Source organism: Myotis daubentonii, chromosome 10, assembly GCF_963259705.1.
Source record: "Myotis daubentonii chromosome 10, mMyoDau2.1, whole genome shotgun sequence".
In the NCBI taxonomy this organism is placed as follows: domain Eukaryota; kingdom Metazoa; phylum Chordata; class Mammalia; order Chiroptera; family Vespertilionidae; genus Myotis; species Myotis daubentonii.
The window spans coordinates 16,327,648-16,346,837 of NC_081849.1; the positions used below are offsets into that span (position 1 = coordinate 16,327,648).

General features: G+C 45.0%; 1 protein-coding gene across 3 annotated transcripts in view; it reads right to left on the reverse strand.

Annotated features, from left to right (window-relative positions):
- Positions 1-15,376, reverse strand: part of TSPAN12 (tetraspanin 12) — a 79,723-nt gene extending 64,347 nt beyond the window's left edge. Inside the window, exons 1-3 of one of the 3 annotated variants that reach the window (XM_059711651.1) lie at positions 15,234-15,376; positions 14,876-14,990; positions 13,783-13,918 (exon numbers count right to left, since the gene is read on the reverse strand). In XM_059711651.1, the coding sequence (XP_059567634.1) occupies positions 13,783-13,848 (66 nt within the window). In that variant the 5' untranslated portion in view covers positions 13,849-13,918; positions 14,876-14,990; positions 15,234-15,376. Of the gene's footprint in view, positions 1-13,782; positions 13,919-14,821; positions 15,107-15,233 lie in introns of those variants that run through there. The other 2 variants (XM_059711649.1, XM_059711650.1) reach the window with 2 other exon arrangements.
- Positions 15,377-19,190: the final 3,814 nt, after the last annotated feature.

Below are 19,190 nucleotides of genomic sequence, written 5' to 3' on the forward strand. Positions count from 1 at the left end.
TTGGACAGAATGGTTAAGACCATGGATTTTGAAGTCATTCTTCCATCTAGAAAAGTATGTGTTGATCAGCTGTTCTTTGCCAGGTCCTGTGTGATGTGGTGGAGATATGCTGACGGGCAAAATAACAGATGCCAACACTATTCTACGGTGAAATTTGCTAAGTGAAGAGGACACACATATATCAATGAACTTATCAGAGATATAAATGCATAACTGCAAACTGTGATAAGTACTGGGGAGGCATGATACAAGTTGCTTTAAGAACTCCTTTTGGGGTTTCTGGCCTATTCCAAGGGGTCAAAGGGAACTTGTCTAAGAGACCTGAGGTCTGAGGATAATTATCAAGTTCATTGGGGAGAGGAAGGCTAAAAAGAACATCCCAGTAAAAAAAAACAAAAAACAGAAAGGTCCCAGGGTAGAAGGCATCATGATATGTTCAAGGAAGGGAAATTGGCACCTGGTTAAGAACAGAAAGCCAGGCAGAGATCAGGATCAGATCACAGAAGTCATTTCAAGGCGTATGAACTTGACCATAAGGACAATGAGAAGCCATTATCTAAAACAAACAAACAAACAAACAAAAATCACCTTGGTTTGAATTCCAGCTCTTCTCCTTTTCACTATAGAGCTTTGGGTTGTCATTTAATCTATCTCAAGTCACTTTTGACCTCAGGGCTTTCTCTGAGTCTTTCTCCGTCAGCTTAAGAGACAAGTCAATTGCAAAATCAGTCCAGAAATGAAATCATCATATATTTGAAAGTCTACCAAGTGGGTAAGGGCAGAAGCAGGGTGGCATAGCTACCTATAGCACTCCCGGGGCCATTCTCACTTTTGACATCTCTAAAACGGAACTAATTTCCATTCCTCTGAAAACCTACATGCACCTCCCACCATTTTTCCTACCTCAGTAAATGGTATAATCGATGCTTCAATCGCATAAACTGACAGCTGGGCAGGCAGCCTGAGGAAGAGGTTTCTCCTTCTTCCTCAGTCCTACAACTAATTACCTGCAAGTCCTACCGATGGTTCCCGGGATGCCTCTGGTGAATCCCTCCCTCTTTCCTGCCACTTCTGCCTAGTTCAGGCCCTCAATCCCTTGCCAGGCAATTACAATCACCTTCCAAGAGAACTCTACAGCTCACAGATTGCACCTCAAATTCACCCTTCCATTAGCTTTATAAAACAGAGATCAAGTTCTTCTGCTTTAAAGCCCTAATACTGCCCCTTGTAGCTCCTCCCCAACTCTCATTTCTACTTCCCCCAATGCTCTCGTAGAGAATAAAGTTTAAGCTTCAGTCACCCTTTGACTTATCTCTTGAACCTGTTTCCTGCCAGCTCCTACCCACACACATTCTGCACACAGATGACCAAAAAAAAAAAAACTGCTCACACATGTGTAAGATGCACCATGCACATCTCCAAAGCCTCCATGTCTTTGCCCAGTTTTCTCTGCCTGCAATGCTATCCTGCCCCAGCCTTTCCAGCCTGAAAGACCAGCTCAGATATCAGCTAGAGTGTGAAGACGTTCTCCCCGGTCAGGGTGCTAGTTCAGACTTCCCAGAGCAGCTATCTAGCTTCCTATCTTTACCCACCTGACTCCCCTAGAGGACACAGACCACTACTTACAGCTCCATCACATAGCAAGAGGGCCCGGCCCCATAGTGCGGCCTAATACATATTAGATGAGTGAATGAGAAAAAAGTAAAGGGAGATGATTTCAACCGCTAAACAAGCTCTCAGGGAATTTTAGCGAAATTAGGAGACACTTTAAGCAAAATGAAGCTTCCTATCACTGGAAGTTTTCCAGTAGAGAGATGCTTGCTGAATTCTAAGATCGAAGATTTACATATCAGGTCAGAAGCTGGCTTAGTGTTCTCAAGTGTCCTTTAAACTACAAACCTTGTGTCCTACTTGGCCCCACTGTATTTCTCACAGCAGTTGCCCAAGCACCGTAGCTGTGCACAGAACATTAATCAGCATAAATGACATCAACCCAAAGCCTTATTTTATAGTAAACAAGCAACTCTGAGAATAAATTGCTTTTTATGGTGACATTATTTCCATCCACATTAAATGTCTAAGAGCAGTTTCATCCTCAAAGAGTGATTTTATTCACTAGGGTTGAGAAAATAATAACAGTAACAACAAAGATAGTGCAAGCCATAGCAAGCTAAGTTATAATGAGACGCATTCACCTTGACAAGTAATCCTGATGTGTTAAATCCAGAAAAACAAATTATGCAGCTAATTCCGGACTCCTTACTAATCATAGTATTTTCTACTAGTTTTCCAAATTAAACTAAAATAATTCTTAAACTGTTTCATGATTAAATTACTAGAAACACTGTAGTTACCCTATGTAACTAGACTTATAGCTCCTTGCATTTTCTCCCATATTGCAAAATATTATTTGTAGTTCAAAGGAATATTTAGCAAATAATACAAATATTACTCTAAAAAGCTATATTTAATATACTCCTTGGCAGGACATTTGCCACATTCTGTCTTGCAAAACATTTAGAAAATGCTAGCTCTCAATAAATATTTGTAAGTATGAAATTTCCCATGTAGGAGATATATTCTGGTTCTGTTTGAATCTAATTATGTAAAAACAAGTACTGAATCAAGTTGTTTTCTAAATCAGAATTTTATGTGTATTCATATTCCCTAGATTTATTATGAAATGTATATCTATAGTTTCCACCAAATAGTAAGATCACAGTCAAAAAACAGATTTTTAAATCCTCCCACTGTCTGCCATAAAAAAATATATATAGTCTCGTATAAGGTGACAGTGACACCAATCATTTCTGGTCCAGGCTGACGGATGTCTGAAACCACCTCCTTGAACTTTTCCTTTTCTGTCAGATCATTAGAAAGGAGCAGAATGCAAAAGCGATGGGGACTAGTTACAGCTCTGTCTGCAGAGAGCTTGGAGAAGCGACACAAACGCTCTGAACTGCTGCTTGCTCGTCTTAAAAAGGAGAAGATGGCCTAGCCCAGGGGTGGGCAAACTTTTTGACTCGAGGGCCACAATGGGTTCTTAAACTGGACCGGAGGGCCGGAACAAAAGCATGGATGGAGTGTTTGTGTGAACTAATATAAATTCAAAGTAAACATCATTACATAAAAGGGTACGGTCTTTTTTTTTTTTTTTTTTTTTTTTTTTTTAGTTTTATTCATTTCGGCCTGCGGGCTGTAGTTTGCCCACGGCCGCTCTAGTCACTAGAGGCTTTTAAACTCCCTTTTTTCTTAAAAAAAAAAAAAAAAAAAGACCTCAAATAGTTATTTATTGAAATGTAAAGGTGCTGGGGTCCAACCCCAGCAGGTCCAGGGGTCCCCAAAGGCGTGGACAGAGTCGGCGAAGAAGGAATGACACGGAGACAGCGTTCAGTTGATCAGCAGCCTAGCCAGGATCTCCAGCCAAGTTCTGGTCTCGATCTCCAGAGAGGTTCTGCTTAGGATCTCCAGCCAGGTTCTGTCCGAGATCTCCAGCCAGGTTCAGTCACCATGTTCTAGTCAGGTTCTCTTGCCATGTTCTATAGTCAGGTTCAGTCCAGGATCTTTTGCCATGTTCTCTCCAGCGAAGTTCTTCTGTCTCCAGGCTCCGTGTAGGTTCTGTCTTCTGAATTCTGTTCTAAGCTCTGTCTCTTTCTGTCTTGTTACATCTGTATTTATACCAGTTGATTCAATCCCATCAATCTCTATTCCAAAGGTTAGGGCGTTTCTTATCTCCATTCCAGGGAGTAAAGATTATGTAGCTTAAGCATGATTGTTCGTAGTTAAAGTGATTAATTACCTGTCTGGCACTTAGTTAAGGGGTTTTATTCCCTCCCTAACTTCAGGGGAAAATCCCTACCTGGGGAAACAACCTTTCTCAGAGGTGACCTTGGTTAAAACACATAGTGCCAAGAAGGTGAGCAAACATATTAAGAAAAGTATGCCATATATGCCAGGTCCCTTGAAACAGCAAGCATGGACCGGCTCCCGGCATAAAGGTAAGTCAGGTCTTGATGATTTGGGGGCTGGCAGCCCAATGCCAGTACTTCCCGGTAATGTGTCTGTTTCTTGCCTGCCTCCCTCTGCCTTTTGGTCAGTCGGTACCTAATCAGTTTCCCTTCCACCAAGGGATGAGCAGCAGAAAGAGAGCAAAGAGGTAACACCATCTGAGAATGCTGTGGGGGAAAAGGCCCTGTAAATTATATCCGAAATGAATTCCGGAGATTACTTGTGGGTATGATTTGAGCGTCGACATCTATTAATTGGAGCTGAACAAATCAATAGCACCCTGGAGCTGCTTTGACTAATAATTTTTATAGATCATCATGCTGCCCTGTAGATGGGGAGACCGTCCGGCCTACTCTGGCCAGGCTGGAAGCCTCTGTTGTCCTGTCGTAATTATGAGTAGGAACATCCCCTTCCCTTCCCTGGTTCCCAGGACAAGTTACATGATCACCCTATAGAGACTGCAGGTCACAGAAGGGTCAGATGCCTCATTCTGCACCGCAGTTCCTGTGCAGACCAATTTGAGTAAACTCCACCTTCACTTCCTCAATGGCCCAGCTTGTGATTATTGTCAGAGGGAACAAATGAGTGAGGGGCTACCACCCCAGTCTGTGCTCCAAAGAATCCTCCCTGTCCTTCTCCTCAAAAGACATTCCTTAAGAAGCATTCGGTTTGCCCATCATTGCCCTGCTGAGCACACTATAATATATATATATCCTATATAATAAGAGCATAATATGCAAATCAACCCAACTGGTGGAACAACTGTCTGGCAAGCAGGTGGCGGCACCAGACCAGCCAAGGCACATGCCAGCAGGCAGAGGGAGGGGGCAACGGGGAAGGGGCGATGGGGGGGCACCATCCCCAGATCACCCGCCTGTCACCTCCCACAGAGGGAGGCCACCAGTGGTGGTGGTGGTGATGGTGGTGGTGGTGGTGGTGGTGGTGGTGGTGGTGGTGGCAGTGGCTGCAGCAGCAGGGGACGGGGCCAGCTGTTCGCTGGCCAGCTCTGTCCCCTGATCTGCCCTTCCAGTTGCCTCCCACAGAGGGAGGCCAGATTGCGGCTTAGTCGGACATCCCCTGAGGGCTCCCAGACTGCTAGTGGCCACAGGCCGGGCTGAAGGACCACCCCACCCGAGTGCATGAATTTTTGTGCACCGGGCCTCTAGTATATATATAATCAGCTTTGCCCCTGAGACTAAAGTTTATTTAAAGTCTATTTTTATAAAGCACTAATATTTGTTTGAGGGCTCTCCACTACTCTTTAGGAAGAGTTAAAGGAAACTGGAAGCCTGCATAGAGTAAAGTTGGGGGCATTCATTTAGCAAGCAATACTTGAATGTGACTACATATAAGTGCTGTGGGGATGCAAACGTCCACTCACCAAGAACCCCTTTAGGGTATGCATGGGTCAAACACCCAAGGCTCACTACAGATGGGGGAGGGGTTATGAGGGGCATAAGAAGGGGGGACAGAACATCATTTTGTTTGTTTCACCTACCTTTCATATATTCCAGAAGTGTGAACTAGCTAGGCCAGCATAGCTCAGTGGTTAAGTGTCGACCTATGAATCAGGAGGTCACGGTTAGATTCCCAGTCAGAGCACATGCCCAATTTGCAGGCTCGATCCCCAGTGTGGGGCATGCAGGAGGTAGCCAATCAATGATTCTCTCTCATCATTGGTGTTTCTATCTCTCTCTCCTCCCTTCTTCTCTAAAATCAATAAAATATATATATTTTTTAAAAAGAATATCTATAAGACAAAAAAGCATGAACTAGATGCCCTGTCTACTTTCTAGTCTCTCTTTTATATGTTTCTTTTCATCAAGGAAGTTTAAGAGCCATTGCTATTAAACAATGGCTCTTACCTACTAACAAGAAATAGGAGCTTAAAACTACTGGTTTGACCAATCAGAAAGGATATATGCACCCCTATGTTCATAGCAGCACAATTCACCATAGCTAAGATCTGGAAACAGCCTAAGTGCCCATCAGTAGATGAATGGATTAGAAAACTGTGGTACATCTACACGATGAAATACTATGCTGCTCTATAAAGGAAGGAACTCTTACCATTTGCAACGGCATGGATGGAACTGGAGAGCATTATGCTAAGTGAAATAAGCCAGTCAATGAAGGAAAAATACCACATGATCTCACTCATTCATGGATAATAGAGACCATTATAAACTTTTGAACAATAATAGATACAGAGGCAGAGTTGCCTCAAACAGATTGTCAAACTGCAGCGGGAAGGCCGGGGAGGGTTGGGGGGCAGGAGGTAGGGGGGTAAGAGATCAACCAAAGGACTTGTATGCATGCATATAAGCATAACCAATGGACATAAGACACTGGGGGATAGGGGAGGCTAGGGTACTGTCTAGGGCGGGGGGGAAAAATGGACACATATGTAATACCCTTTGTAATACTTTAAGCAATAAAAAAAAATTTTTTTTAAATAAATAAATAAATAAATATACATATTGCTGTGTAAAAAAAAAAACTACTGGTTTGGCTCAGTGGATAGAGTGTTGGCCTGTGGACTAAAGGGTCCCAGGTTTGATTCTGGTCAGGGGCACATGCCCAGGCTGCGGGCTTAATCTCCAGTAGGAGGCATGCAGGAGGCAGCTGATCAATAATTCTTGATCATTATTGATGCTTCCATCTCTCTCCCTTCCTCTCTGAAATCAATTAAAAATTTTTTAAAAACTACAAATATGATTATACTTTTAGAAAATAATAAACATATTTGAGGAATATTCCATGTTCACCAATTTCAGGAACTTTCAAAGAGAACCATATTTGTCCATATTTGTAATAGCAGAAAATATTCATTGGCACTCAGATCATAAATCCACAGAAGTTGTCTTTAAAATGGAGAAAAGTTTTCATTTACTTCAATCATATGCCACCTAAATAGTAAAAATAGGATAAATGTAAAGTAAAGAAAATCCAGTTCCTTGCTTCATCTTGGCCAGATTGTGAATCATGGTCTCAAAAGAGATTTTAGGGGTGGTTTCCTCCCGTGCACCGTGTCCCATTACAAACCCACTACACACTCCTGACAAACCTACAAGGCCCAGTATGTGTCTGGCAAACCCTGTGCAGCTGTAGGGGGACCATGCTTCTGTGTAAAGAGGGAAAGCCGCTCCACAGAGGGCAAAGCAAGGTGCCTGGACACATAGCAATGTGAACGCAGTGCATTTTCAGTCCGAAATGTGCTGGGGATTATTTCCTCTTAGATTTGTCTATGCCTCACGCCTCCAAAAATTAAGTACTTAAGATGTACCTTTTTTTTTACTAAAAAAAAAAAAAAATCACTCAGTGTGATTTTCAACTATGAGAACAGCAAAACAAAATTGTATATAGGTTCCCAGTGTTTTCCCAATTAAGATTCCTTTTTTCTCTCTCTCTAAAATCCTTGTGGGGTAGAGAAGTGGGGAGGGTACCAGTATAGAAGATACAGGCTGGAAAAAGTCCATTTAAAATGCCAATTGAGAGCAAAAGACTATAGCTCTTGATCAAGAGGGAAGAACCATTGTCCAATCCATACTCAGGATGTGAAGTCTGGGTTAAGAAGTGGGATTCATAAGCCGCACTGGTTTGTTCTACTTCCAGTTCCAATGAGAACCAAAGGCAAGGACAAAGCCTCACTCCTCAAAATGTGGCCCTCACACCAGCAGCCTCAGCATCACAAAGGAGCTTTTTAGAAATGCAGAATCTCAGACCTAACTCCACACACACTGAATCAGAATCTGCTTTTAACACACGAGGCCCAGGTGATTGTCCGCACGTAGAGGACTTGGAGTGAGCAGTGGACAGCTAATCCCTTCCGACTAAGGCTGTTTACTTCTTTGCTGCAAATAAATTCCCCACTGTGTCCAGAAGTACAACTCCCCTGGCACTTGGAGAGAAAAAAAATTGGAACTTTGCATCCCTGTTCTGTTATCTACTAGCAAGTTACAGAACTCCTCTGAGTAACTTCCCCTAGCAAAAAAACAAAAACAAAAAACTATCTTCCCTAGCTGTGATGAGAATGAGAGGAGAGAGTGGTGTAAGGATGGCCAGGTATGTGCCCAGCCCAAGGCAGAAAACTGCTTGCTTCTGTTTCAGTAGCGATAGGAAATCAAGGATCAGCAGACACAAATTTAACATTGAGAGAATAAGGGCAATTAACCCAAAGCTGGCCGATACATTTCATACAATTCCAACAAAACTCCCATAGTTATTTTTAATTGTATACAGCAATCTTAAAATGAGTATGTAAAAAGAAATCTTTAACCAACACAAAAAAGGCAAGTGCTTTAAAAGAACAGAACATGAAAGAATGCATAAAATTCTACAGAAAAATTCTATTAAAAACACAGAAAATTTTGTTTTTAATGCAGCAACAGATAACATAAATGAAATGAAAAATAGCGCAAACTGAAATTTAAATATAAAATATTTAATATTAATTATGAAATGAAGTAATATATATATATAAATATGTATGTATATGTAAATTGATGCTCTGCTCACTGATGGTGGAGGAAGTAAAAAGTAAAGTAACAGTGAGATAAAACTTTAAACCAGTGATTTTCAACCTATGTGCTTCAAGAATTTTTAAAGCATGCAATACCTTACTATTTATTCAAGGACACTGACGTCTTTTCCCTTAGATTGTCAAATTTAAAAATGACAACAGCCAACACAATAGGCATCCGGTGTGAATGAATCAAAACTATACCTATGTTTTGTCAGATAGGCAAAAAATATATCATAGTTTTTGGTGTGTTGCAGGATTTTAATAATTAGTTTATGTGTGCCATGAGATGAAAAAGGTTGATCATCACTGCTTTAAACTTTTCAGAATGGCAAAAATTAAAAAGTACCATAATCAGCCCTGACCGGTTTGGCTCAGTGGATAGAGCATCGGCCTGTGGACTCAAGGGTCCCAGGTTCGATTCCGGTTAAGGGCATGTACCTTGGTTGCAGGCACATCCACAGGGTGGGTGTGCAAGAGGCAGCTGATCGATGTTTCTCTCTCATCGATGTTTCTAACTCTCTATCCCTCTCCCTTCCTCTCTGTAAAAAAATAAAATATATATATATATATATATATATATATATATATATATATCCTATACTAATAAAAGAGAAAAATGGTAATTGGCGTACAACCGATACCTTTTTCATTGGCTAATCAGTGAGATATGCAAATTAACTGTCAGCCAAGATGGCAGCTGGCAGCCAGGCAGCTGAGAATAGGAGGCTTGGTTGCCCCAGCGATGGAGAAAGTCAAGGATCCCCGCAGCTGCGGGGCTCTGAGCTCCTGAAGCAACAACTCCAAAAGATACAATGTTTCAATTATAGAAGCTAAAAGATGGCGGTTAATTTGCATACTCAGGCTCCAAGCAGAGCGAAGCCAAACAGCCCTGAAGCAGCAGGGCAGAGAGGCCTCAGGGCCTGGGATCAGCGGAGTCGAGAGGCCTCCCGGCCCCGGTGATCAGCGGAGTCGAGAGGCCTCCCGGCCCCGGTGATCAGCGGAGTCGAGAGGCCTCCCGGCCCGGTGATCAGCCGAGAGGCCTCCCGGCCCCGGTGATCAGCGGAGTCGAGAGGCCTCCCGGCCCGGTGATCAGCCGAGAGGCCTCCCGGCCCCGGTGATCAGCGGAGTCGAGAGGCCTCCCGGCCTGGTGATCAGCCGAGAGGCCTCCCGGCCCCGGTGATCAGCGGAGCCGAGAGGCCTCCCGGCCCCGGTGATCAGCGGAGCCGAGAGGCCTCCCGGCCCCGGTGATCAGCGGAGCCGAGAGGCCTCCCGGCCCCGGTGATCAGCGGAGCCGAGAGGCCTCCCGGCCCCGGTGATCAGCGGAGCCGAGAGGCCTCCCGGCCCCGGTGATCAGCGGAGCCGAGAGGCCTCCCGGCCCCGGTGATCAGCGGAGCCGAGAGGCCTCCCGGCCCCGGTGATCAGCGGAGCCGAGAGGCCTCCCGGCCCCGGTGATCAGCGGAGCCGAGAGGCCTCCCACCCCGGTGATCAGCGGAGCGGAGAGGCCTCCGGGCCAGGGATCAGGGGAGCCGAGAGGCGTCCTGGCCCTGGGATCAGCGGAGCAGCGAGGCTTCCCAGCACCGGGATCAGTGTGACAGGGTGCGGAGCCCCAACCCTCTGATTGGCCCTGCTCTGTGCATGACAGGAGTGGCGCTGCAACCTCCCTATGGACCCTGCCTTGAGTGTGACAGGGGGTGGTGCCCCAACCCCCCAATCGGCCCTACCCTGAGCATGACTGAGGGTGGCATGGCAACCTCCCAATCCGCCCTGCTCTGTGCATGACAGGAGGCGGGGCCCCAACTCCCCAATGGGCCCTGCTCTGAGCCCGACCAGGGGTTACACCTAGGATTAGGCCTGCCCTCTGCCACCCGGGAGCAGGCCTAAACCAGCAGGTCCTTATCTCCTGATGGGTCCCAGACTGTGAGAGGGCACAGGCCAGGCTGAGGGACCTCCTCTCCCAACCCCGAGTGCACAAATTTTTGTGCACCGGGCCTCTAGTATATATATATATATATATAATATATATATATATATATATATATATATATATATATATATATATATATATACCATAACCAACAAGATGGCAACAAATATCTTCATCCACATAATGGGGTGTAGTAGTGCTCTTATTCCTAGGCGCTGGGTTCCCAGGACAGGACTGCTACATCTAAGGCGTGTCATAGTGCTAACACTAGCAGCAGTGTTAATCACAATTACAATTACCACCATTACTACTATAAGATTCCTTTGACTCAGCAACCCACCTCCTGGTAATCTACTTACAGGAGATCAGTATTGTAATAGTGCCAGTAGTAACAACTGTAAGTACTACTACTGCTACAGAGATAGAGATAGTACTTAAGTATCACTGTTCAAGCACTTTACATATAGTAACTCTAATCCTCACAATAACTCTAAAAAACAGAAACTATCATTCCTATTTCAGACTAGGAAATTGAGGCATAAATGTGCCTAGCAAACATAAGAACTTATACTGATACTAGAGGCCCAATGCATGAAATTTGTGCACTTGGGCGGGGGGGCGGGGGGAGGCCTCTCAGCCCGGCCTGTGCCCTCTCACAGTCTGGGAGCCCTTGGGGGATGTCCGACTGAGATCTTAGGCCAGCTCTCTAAGCCGCCGCTGCGCTTGCCAACTGAGAGCCTGGCTTCTGGTTGAGCAGCGTTCTCCCCTATGGGAGCACACTGACCACCAGGGGACAGCTTCTGCATTGAGCGTCTGCCTCCTGGTGGTCAGTGCGCATCATAGCTACCGGTCATTCAGCTGTTCGGTTGATTTGCATATTAGCCTTTTATTATATAGGATTAGCTCTTTTGCTGCTGTTGTTACATATCCTCTGACAGCAATTCTAACCCAAGAGAAAAAAAAAATTAATAAAATATCAAGAATGTACATCTGAATGTTCATGAATGGGAATACATGGACATGTATGAGTAAATATATCTTTGTATGAAATAAAGAAAAACAGAAGGACCCACACTAGACAGTTCGCATGGATTATTTTGGTGGAGGAAAGTGATTTTTGAGAGACAAGGAGGGCTGGAGAAAGGAGGAAGCAATCTCAATAATAAAAACACACACAAAGTGAGAAAGCTGAAGTATAGAATAAAAACAAAGACAACATTTCACATTCTTTAGAGCAGGGGTCCTCAAACTACGGCCTGCGAGCCACATGCAAATACAAATATTGTATTTGTTCCCATTTTGTTTTTTTTTTACTTCAAAATAAGATATGTGCAGTGTGCATAGGAATTTGTTCATAGTTTTTTTTTAAACTATAGTCCGGCCCTCCAACGGTCTGAGGGACAGTGAACTGGCCCCCTGTTTAAAAAGTTTGAGAACCCCTGCTTTGGGGACACTAGGAGCGCTACAGGAGTTTAAGGAACAGGTATTTTCAAGAAAACTTCATTACTCAAAAGAGCCATATTTTTGTTAAATGATTTGGGCTTTTCCCCCAGGTAATACAAATTATGGAGAAAATTTCCAAAGCATTTATTCTTTGTTCAACAACAACACCAAAAACCCCTACTAATTCCAAGGTTAAAAACCCATACTCATCCATGTAAAGGTAAGCAGTTAACTCAAAGGCTGACAAGGGCCAAATAAACAAGGTTTAAGTTTATGTGGGCCACAAAAAAAACTTGTTCTCCGAAAGCGAAATATTTCTTGTTGCGCACCACAAACAAGTCAGTACAAGACTAATGCCGTGGCAATCGGCTGCTAAAATATTCGCTGCTAGTATTAGTGGAGAGAAATGGTGCGCCTGCGCGTAGGTGTGTAAGGGAACTGAATGCAACACCATTATAGTAACCAGTCATTAGCGAACGTTGCAGTTCGTTATTAATAATTATGTTTGACATGCTTGGTGTAGAGGAAAGAAAGCTGAGTCTTGCTCCTGGCACTGTCATCTTTGGGCTATTTTACCTTTGGCTAGTTAATAACCTCCACTTAAGTTTTCTCATCCACAAAGTGAGGAAGTTCAACCTGGTCACCCTTAAATACCTTTTTAGATATAACAGTGTGATGATTCTATTATTAACAAGTACAAAGGAGAAAAGTGAAAAGCTAGCAAATGGGAGTGATAATTATTAACATTTTAAAGACAATGGTAACTTAATGAGCCACTTAAAATTATACATTTTTAGACTGAAAAACCGCAATAAGATTAAGTAGGAATTGTACAGTTTCAAGTGGTGAGTTTAACTACTCAATGCTTTAATTTTCATGTTGAGGGGGGAAAGTTATCAGTTTAGCTATCTTTCAGATTACTCACTGAAGTAAGGCTTGATTTGTCACCTTAAAATAGAGCCATCCATAAGGAATAGTTCAACAAAAATGTCATGCTCTAGAGACCACATGTAATAGCTCTATGAAGAAAGGCTGGTCAGTGACAGCCAGTCAGCCAAATAAATAAGTTACACATGACAGTTTCCAACAGAACCTTTTGAATATGTTATTCATAGAATACAAAATTGCCCCAAAATGTACCTGCTTAAGCATGATCGTTTCCTAAAACAGCAAAGTTTTAATTTTTATATTCTCCTCAAAAGTTTTATAAATAATAATGTGAATATGAGTAACACTAAATGAAAATTTGTGTCTGAGTGCAAAGCATAAAAAGTCACTAGCTCATGGGGCATAAAGATTTCCATGAGCTGGTTACAGTTAGTGTATTTTATTTTATTAAATGGGTATGGGATTTTCCAAAAGGATACACAAAATTCCTTTAAACTTCCCCAATTTAGGAACCCTTACATGAAAAACCACCTTTTCAGACTGATTGGAATCTTCTGGAAAAATCCGCCAAGCCTTTAGAATGTAAGTAAGACTGGCTAGCCACAACCAGGCTTTTAGGCTAGGATGACATAGGGAAACAATTCGTGGCTTGCACAGTTATCTGAAATTCCTGAAAACAAGCAGCTCCCTAAGTAGCAGGTCATCATTTTCTTATCTACAAGCACAGGCACGTGCATTTATTTATATCCCCAGATTAACTTCACGTCTAATTTTACTGCCACTGAGTATCCAGGGTGGATTTCTTTTTTGAAATGGAACTTGAGCTAGATCAAAGACATTTTAAGGTCAAAATGTACTTCTCTGCAAAACAGAGGGTGTGATCCCGTGAAATGAATTCATGCGTCGCCATGCCCTTGGGCGCATTCTGTGGCGGCTGTGGGCAGGAAACCCCGTCCAGCCATCTCCACCTGGCGGTGCCCTGGCACTGACTTACCCAAAAGAGCAGGTTGAGGGCGTAGAGCAGACAGCGCAGGCACCTGACGGAGTCTTCTCTGGCCATGGTGACCCCCGGGAGGGAGCAGCCCCATTCTCTCACCACATCCTATCCCCAAGGGCAAGACAGCAGCGACCTGCAGCGGGCAGGGGAGAACAGGACTGACCCCCGCGCTCCGCACCCCCAGCGCATCCCTTCTCTGCCAGCCCTCGGCTGGGTCCGGAGTCAGGTTCATTCCAGACACCGCTTCCTCAACAAGCACTTGTGAAAGTTCTGATAGTAACCTACCCCCTCCGCCAAGTCCCAACCGCCTGCAGATACCACCTGCTGAGCAGAGAAAAGGGGTGACTCCCGGACGAATGAAGGCGCAGAGTCAACCCCGGTTCCCAGGGGACCCGCGGCGCTGTCTGCGGGATTCTGATGAGACGCTCGGGAAAACCTCCCTCCCTCCGCGCCCCTCCCGGGGGACAGGTCCGCTCAAACCCAAACTGCCCGCAGGAGTCATCCCAGGCGCCGCCGGCGGGTCGGAGGGTGGGAAGGTACCTCTCGTTAGGACAATTCCTGGGGCCCCAAACTCCGCACCTCCCGCCCCATCCCGCAGCTCCAGTGGGAACGCGCGGCCCCGAAGGGGGCGCAGCGCCGAGTGGGGATTCCGCCCGGCGACTGGAGTTTCTGGCGGGGAACGTGAGAAACGCTGTCTCGGCCGGAGTGATGGACCAGCCGGGGGCGGGGGCGGGGCAGGGCGCAGGGGAATCGGGGCCCGCGCAGCTGTGCAGGCACCGGGTTCGTCACTCCCGTCCCCTCCCCCGGCCCCGGCCGCGGCCGCGACCCCGCGCTCCCAGCCGCCGAGGGAGCACAAAGCCGCGCGGCCCCCCGCCCGCCACCGCGTGCGCGCGCCCCCGGCCGGGCGCGGGGGGCAGCGCGGCCCGGGGACCCGCCAGCGCAGCCCCCTAAGTACTTTCGCACCCGGCGCCCGGGCAGCTGCCGGCGCGCTGGCGGGACCGCGGGCAGGAAGGACGGCAGACGGGCGGCCACTCACCGGCCGCGCCCGGCCGCGCTCCGCGCTCCCGCCGCTCGTCTGTCGGGGACGCACCGAGGGGGCTCATCGGGGCAGGGGCGCTCCCCCCGCGGAGCCGAAGGGCTGCATCGGCTGGAGCTGGAGACGCTTCCCTCTCTTCCTCTCCGCCCGCCGCCGCCGTCGCCGCCTCCTGGGAAAAAGAAAAAAAAAAAAAAAAGAGTCCTGGGCAGCAGTTGCTGGAAAGTCTCTGCTAAGCCACCTCCCAGCGCCGCTGTCCCTCCCAAGTCCTCGCCAAGTCCGGACGAGGCAGCGGCGGCAGCCAGGGCTGGCTGCACAAACCCTCGGCGCATGCTCCGGCCGCCGGCCCGGGTCGGATCCTAGTGGGTGTTGCTTGTCCCGTCACCCCGAGTGAGCCCCTTAAGGGACGCCTCACCTCTGCGAGACACCGTCCAGGAGCCAAAGCCAGGGATTTGGGGGACGTCCACGCAGTGAGCCCCTTGAAAATGGTGGTGCCGGAGGAGGGGAGGGGAGGCTATAGCCATAGGGAAGCAGGCTCTTATTATATGAAAATATTTGTGTTTGAGAAGGGGGGTGAAAGAGTGGACCAACCCAATTCCTGCAAGGAGAAACCAGTTTTCACAACCTTTTGGGAACAGCCTCCTGTGATTTGTCACTAACGTGGTGCCCTGTGATCCTTTTGATTGCTTTGTTGCCTCCCAGGTTAAACCACACACACACACACACACACACACACACACACACACACACACACACACACACAACCAGTTCTTTCCTACTTCCATAATGCACATGCACTAGGAAACAGGAGTAAACGTGTCCAGGTCTGACATCCAGCATAGGAAGAAAATATTTTTAACTCTTTCACAGGTAATCCAAAGACTTCAAGGTTTTCTCCCAATAAGATGGAGTTTTAAGTGGGTGATTTACCTTGAATTGTGTACATACTAATGGACTTGGATTTTTTTTTTTAAGCTAGAGATTCAGGGAGTATTAAAATAGTAATGGGAAACTATCCTTCTTCTTAAAAGTTTCTTTGGGGAGTAAGAAGTTTCACACATAAAAATCACTCCATCATATCTCCATCTAAAAATCTGATATTTTATGCCTCGTGATAGCCCACATTTCTATAATTATTTTTATGCACATTGTGTGGCAAATAAATCTGACACTAACAAATCTGAATTCCCAGAAATTTTTTAAAAAAACATTTTTTAGAGAAATAGAGGAATTTATTTGAGCCAAACTGACAGCAATTATCAGGAAGCAAAATCTCAGCGAATTGAGGACATGTGCTGGAGAATGGCAGTTACACATCTTATTATATTTTATTTTATAACAGTTTATATGCAATGCTATTTTGTATTAGTTTCAGGTGCACAGCACAGTGGTCAGACAATCACACTTCACAAAGTGCTCCCCCCTTCATATTTTCAGGATCTACCAGGCACCTTACATGGTCGTTACAATGTGATATGGTATTTGTCTTCCTCTGACTGACTTATTTCACTTAGCACAATACTCTCTAGGGCCATCCATGCTGTCACAAATGGTAAGATTTCCATCTTTTTTATGGCTGAGTAATATTCCATTGTCCAGATATACCACCACTTTTTATCTATTTGTCTGCTGATGGCACTTGAGTTGCTTCATATCTTGGCTATTGTAAATAACACTGCAATGAACCTAGGGGAGCACATATTCTTTTGAATTCATGTTTCAATTTTCTTCGGATATATCCCCAGAAGTCGAATTGTTGGGTCCTAAGGCAGTTTCATTTTTAATGTTTTGAGGACACTTCATATGTTGTCCATAGTGGCTGCACCAATTTGCATTTCCACCAACGAACAGTACACAAGGGTTCTCTTCTCTTCACATCCTCACCCACACTTACTGTTATTGATTTATTGATGGTAGCCATTGTGACAGATGTGAGGTGACGTATCTTTGAGGTTTTAATTTGCATTTCTCTGATGATTAGTGATGTTGAGCATCTTTTTGTATGTCTATTGGCCATCTGTATGTCCTCTTTGGAGAAGTGTCTATTCAGGTCATTTGGCCAATTTTTAAATTGGATTGTTTGCTTTTTGGTGTTGAGTTGAATGACTTCCTTATAAATTTTGGAAATTAACCCCTTACCAGAAATATCATTGGCGAATATGTTCTCCTATCCCGTAGGTTGTCTTTTTGTTTTGCAAGTAACATCTTTGAGAAAACCTAATAATGGGGATCCTACTTACATTGCTCTAAGGGCGGGGGGTGAGGTGGATAGAATCCTGTGTCATTGTCTGTCGATGGTCAGTTGCTGCACAACCAAAGTGACAATGAGACATACACTCATTTGGGTAGAAATAAAATCACGACTACAGGAGAACCCGTGTTCTGGGTTAGAGTTAGCACAATCTTTCACTAAGCTGAATGTGAGGCAGCAAGCCCCAAAGAGCTCAAAGACAGCCATCTACACAAAACACCAAGAAAAGTGTCCAGGCATCCGTTAGGTGACTCTGACTCTAGCAGCAAAGTATCTTCTGGAAACATGGAGAAGAGCAAAGAAACCCACTTTTATCCGCCATCAGTTTCCGCTCAAATGAGAGAGCTGCCGAGACAGCCCATCACCTGAACACTATTGAAACCGCCCGTTCCTCAGAGATAGAAACACCCCCACATTAGCAGTCTATGACTAGCATCAAAACTGACAAAAAGAGCACAAAAACTCCCATGGCACTGAACAGAGATCCTCTTCTAATTCTGGGACGCAGCCAGTGCCTTCCATAATTCATAAACTTTTTAATATATTTTTTATTCATTTCAGAGAGGAAGGGAGAGAGCGATAAAAACATCAATGATGAGACAATCATTGATCGGCTGCTTCCTGCATGTCCCCCACTGGGGATCAAGTCTGAAACCTGGCCATGTGCCCTGACTGAGAATCCAACCATGACCTCCTGGTTCATAGGTCAACACTCAACCACTAAGCCAAACCAGCCGGGCATAATTCATAAACTCTTAAGGGCTCTAAATAATACAATTTTAGAGGAAGTTGCTTTGGAAGTATGTATGCCCCCCCTTTTTTAGTAAATAAATAACATGGAACCATAGAAGTTAAAGGAGTTGCTCAACATTATATCTATAGTTAAATCAGATCCCAAACTAAAATTCAGAATCATACTCTCTAACAGCACGTGAGTTCAGTGGTTCTCAAAACTGCAGTCTATTAGAGTCACTTGGGAAGTTCTGAAAAAATTCTAACACTTAAGCCATACCCCACACCAGTCAAGCCAGCGTCTCTGCAGATGTGATCTAGACATCCAGGATTTTCAGAGTTCCCAAGTTAATTCTAATCTGCAGCAAAGGCTGAAAATCACTGCAACTAACGCCTTACAGATGCCAGAAAACTAGCAAAGGGGTCTCTTCAGGTTTAGCTGGAGCCAATCCTTCACTTGTGAGTTGATAAATTAAAATTAATATCCTCATTTTACAAGTTAAGAAAACAGAGCTCCAGTTTCTGCTATAATATTCCTGATAAACCGATATCAGAGTATACTGGTATGAGTCAAAATTTCAGTAGAGGAGATGGCACCACATTGGGGACACTGCAGGACTGGGCAGCCATGATTCTTTCAACCTGACCACGCCTCCCTTCAACTCCTGCCCCTCAACTCGAGTTCTGCCTTTTGGAGTCCAGAGCTTGAGCAATCCTTCTCCCATCTGCAGCCCTTCAACTCCTTGAGGGCAGCTGCTCTGCCCTCCCTCTCCAATTCCTGTCTTCGCCAGAATTACAGAAGCACAGTACGACTTGCCATCACAGCTGTCATTTTATGGGCTCATAGTTTATTCTGTGAGAATAACATCTTTTTCTGTACACAAAAAGGAGGGTAGAAAAATCCCGACATGGGCATGACAATCTGAATGTAGACTAACACATTAGGAAGACTGTGTGGTCTATTCATTGCCCCTGAGGCAGAAATTCAATTCTGTAGCTAAGTGCGCTCCATTAAATACCCTTTGACTGTGGGGCACCTACTAAGAATACTAAGATACTGAGAATAAGATGGGTCCCTATCCTCCAAGAAAAGGCAAAACTATTCCTTTCAGTTTAGATGATAACAGTTACTACTTAGGAACAATCTCAGATGTGTCAGTCCCAGAGTCAGAAATAAAACTCAGCTATGCACTAAGGTAATATAAGTTCCTCACTCCACGAGGCAACTGATTTGTCCATATGTTATTCCACTCACTCTGCTCAAGTTGTGCAGAGGGGAGGAGCAGCATAGGGATTTGGTAGAATGAATGAGTTTCTATTTTTTTCTCAGTGTAATACCCATTACAGTACACTGAAGACACTTCTCCACAATCAATGCAGAAACAAGGC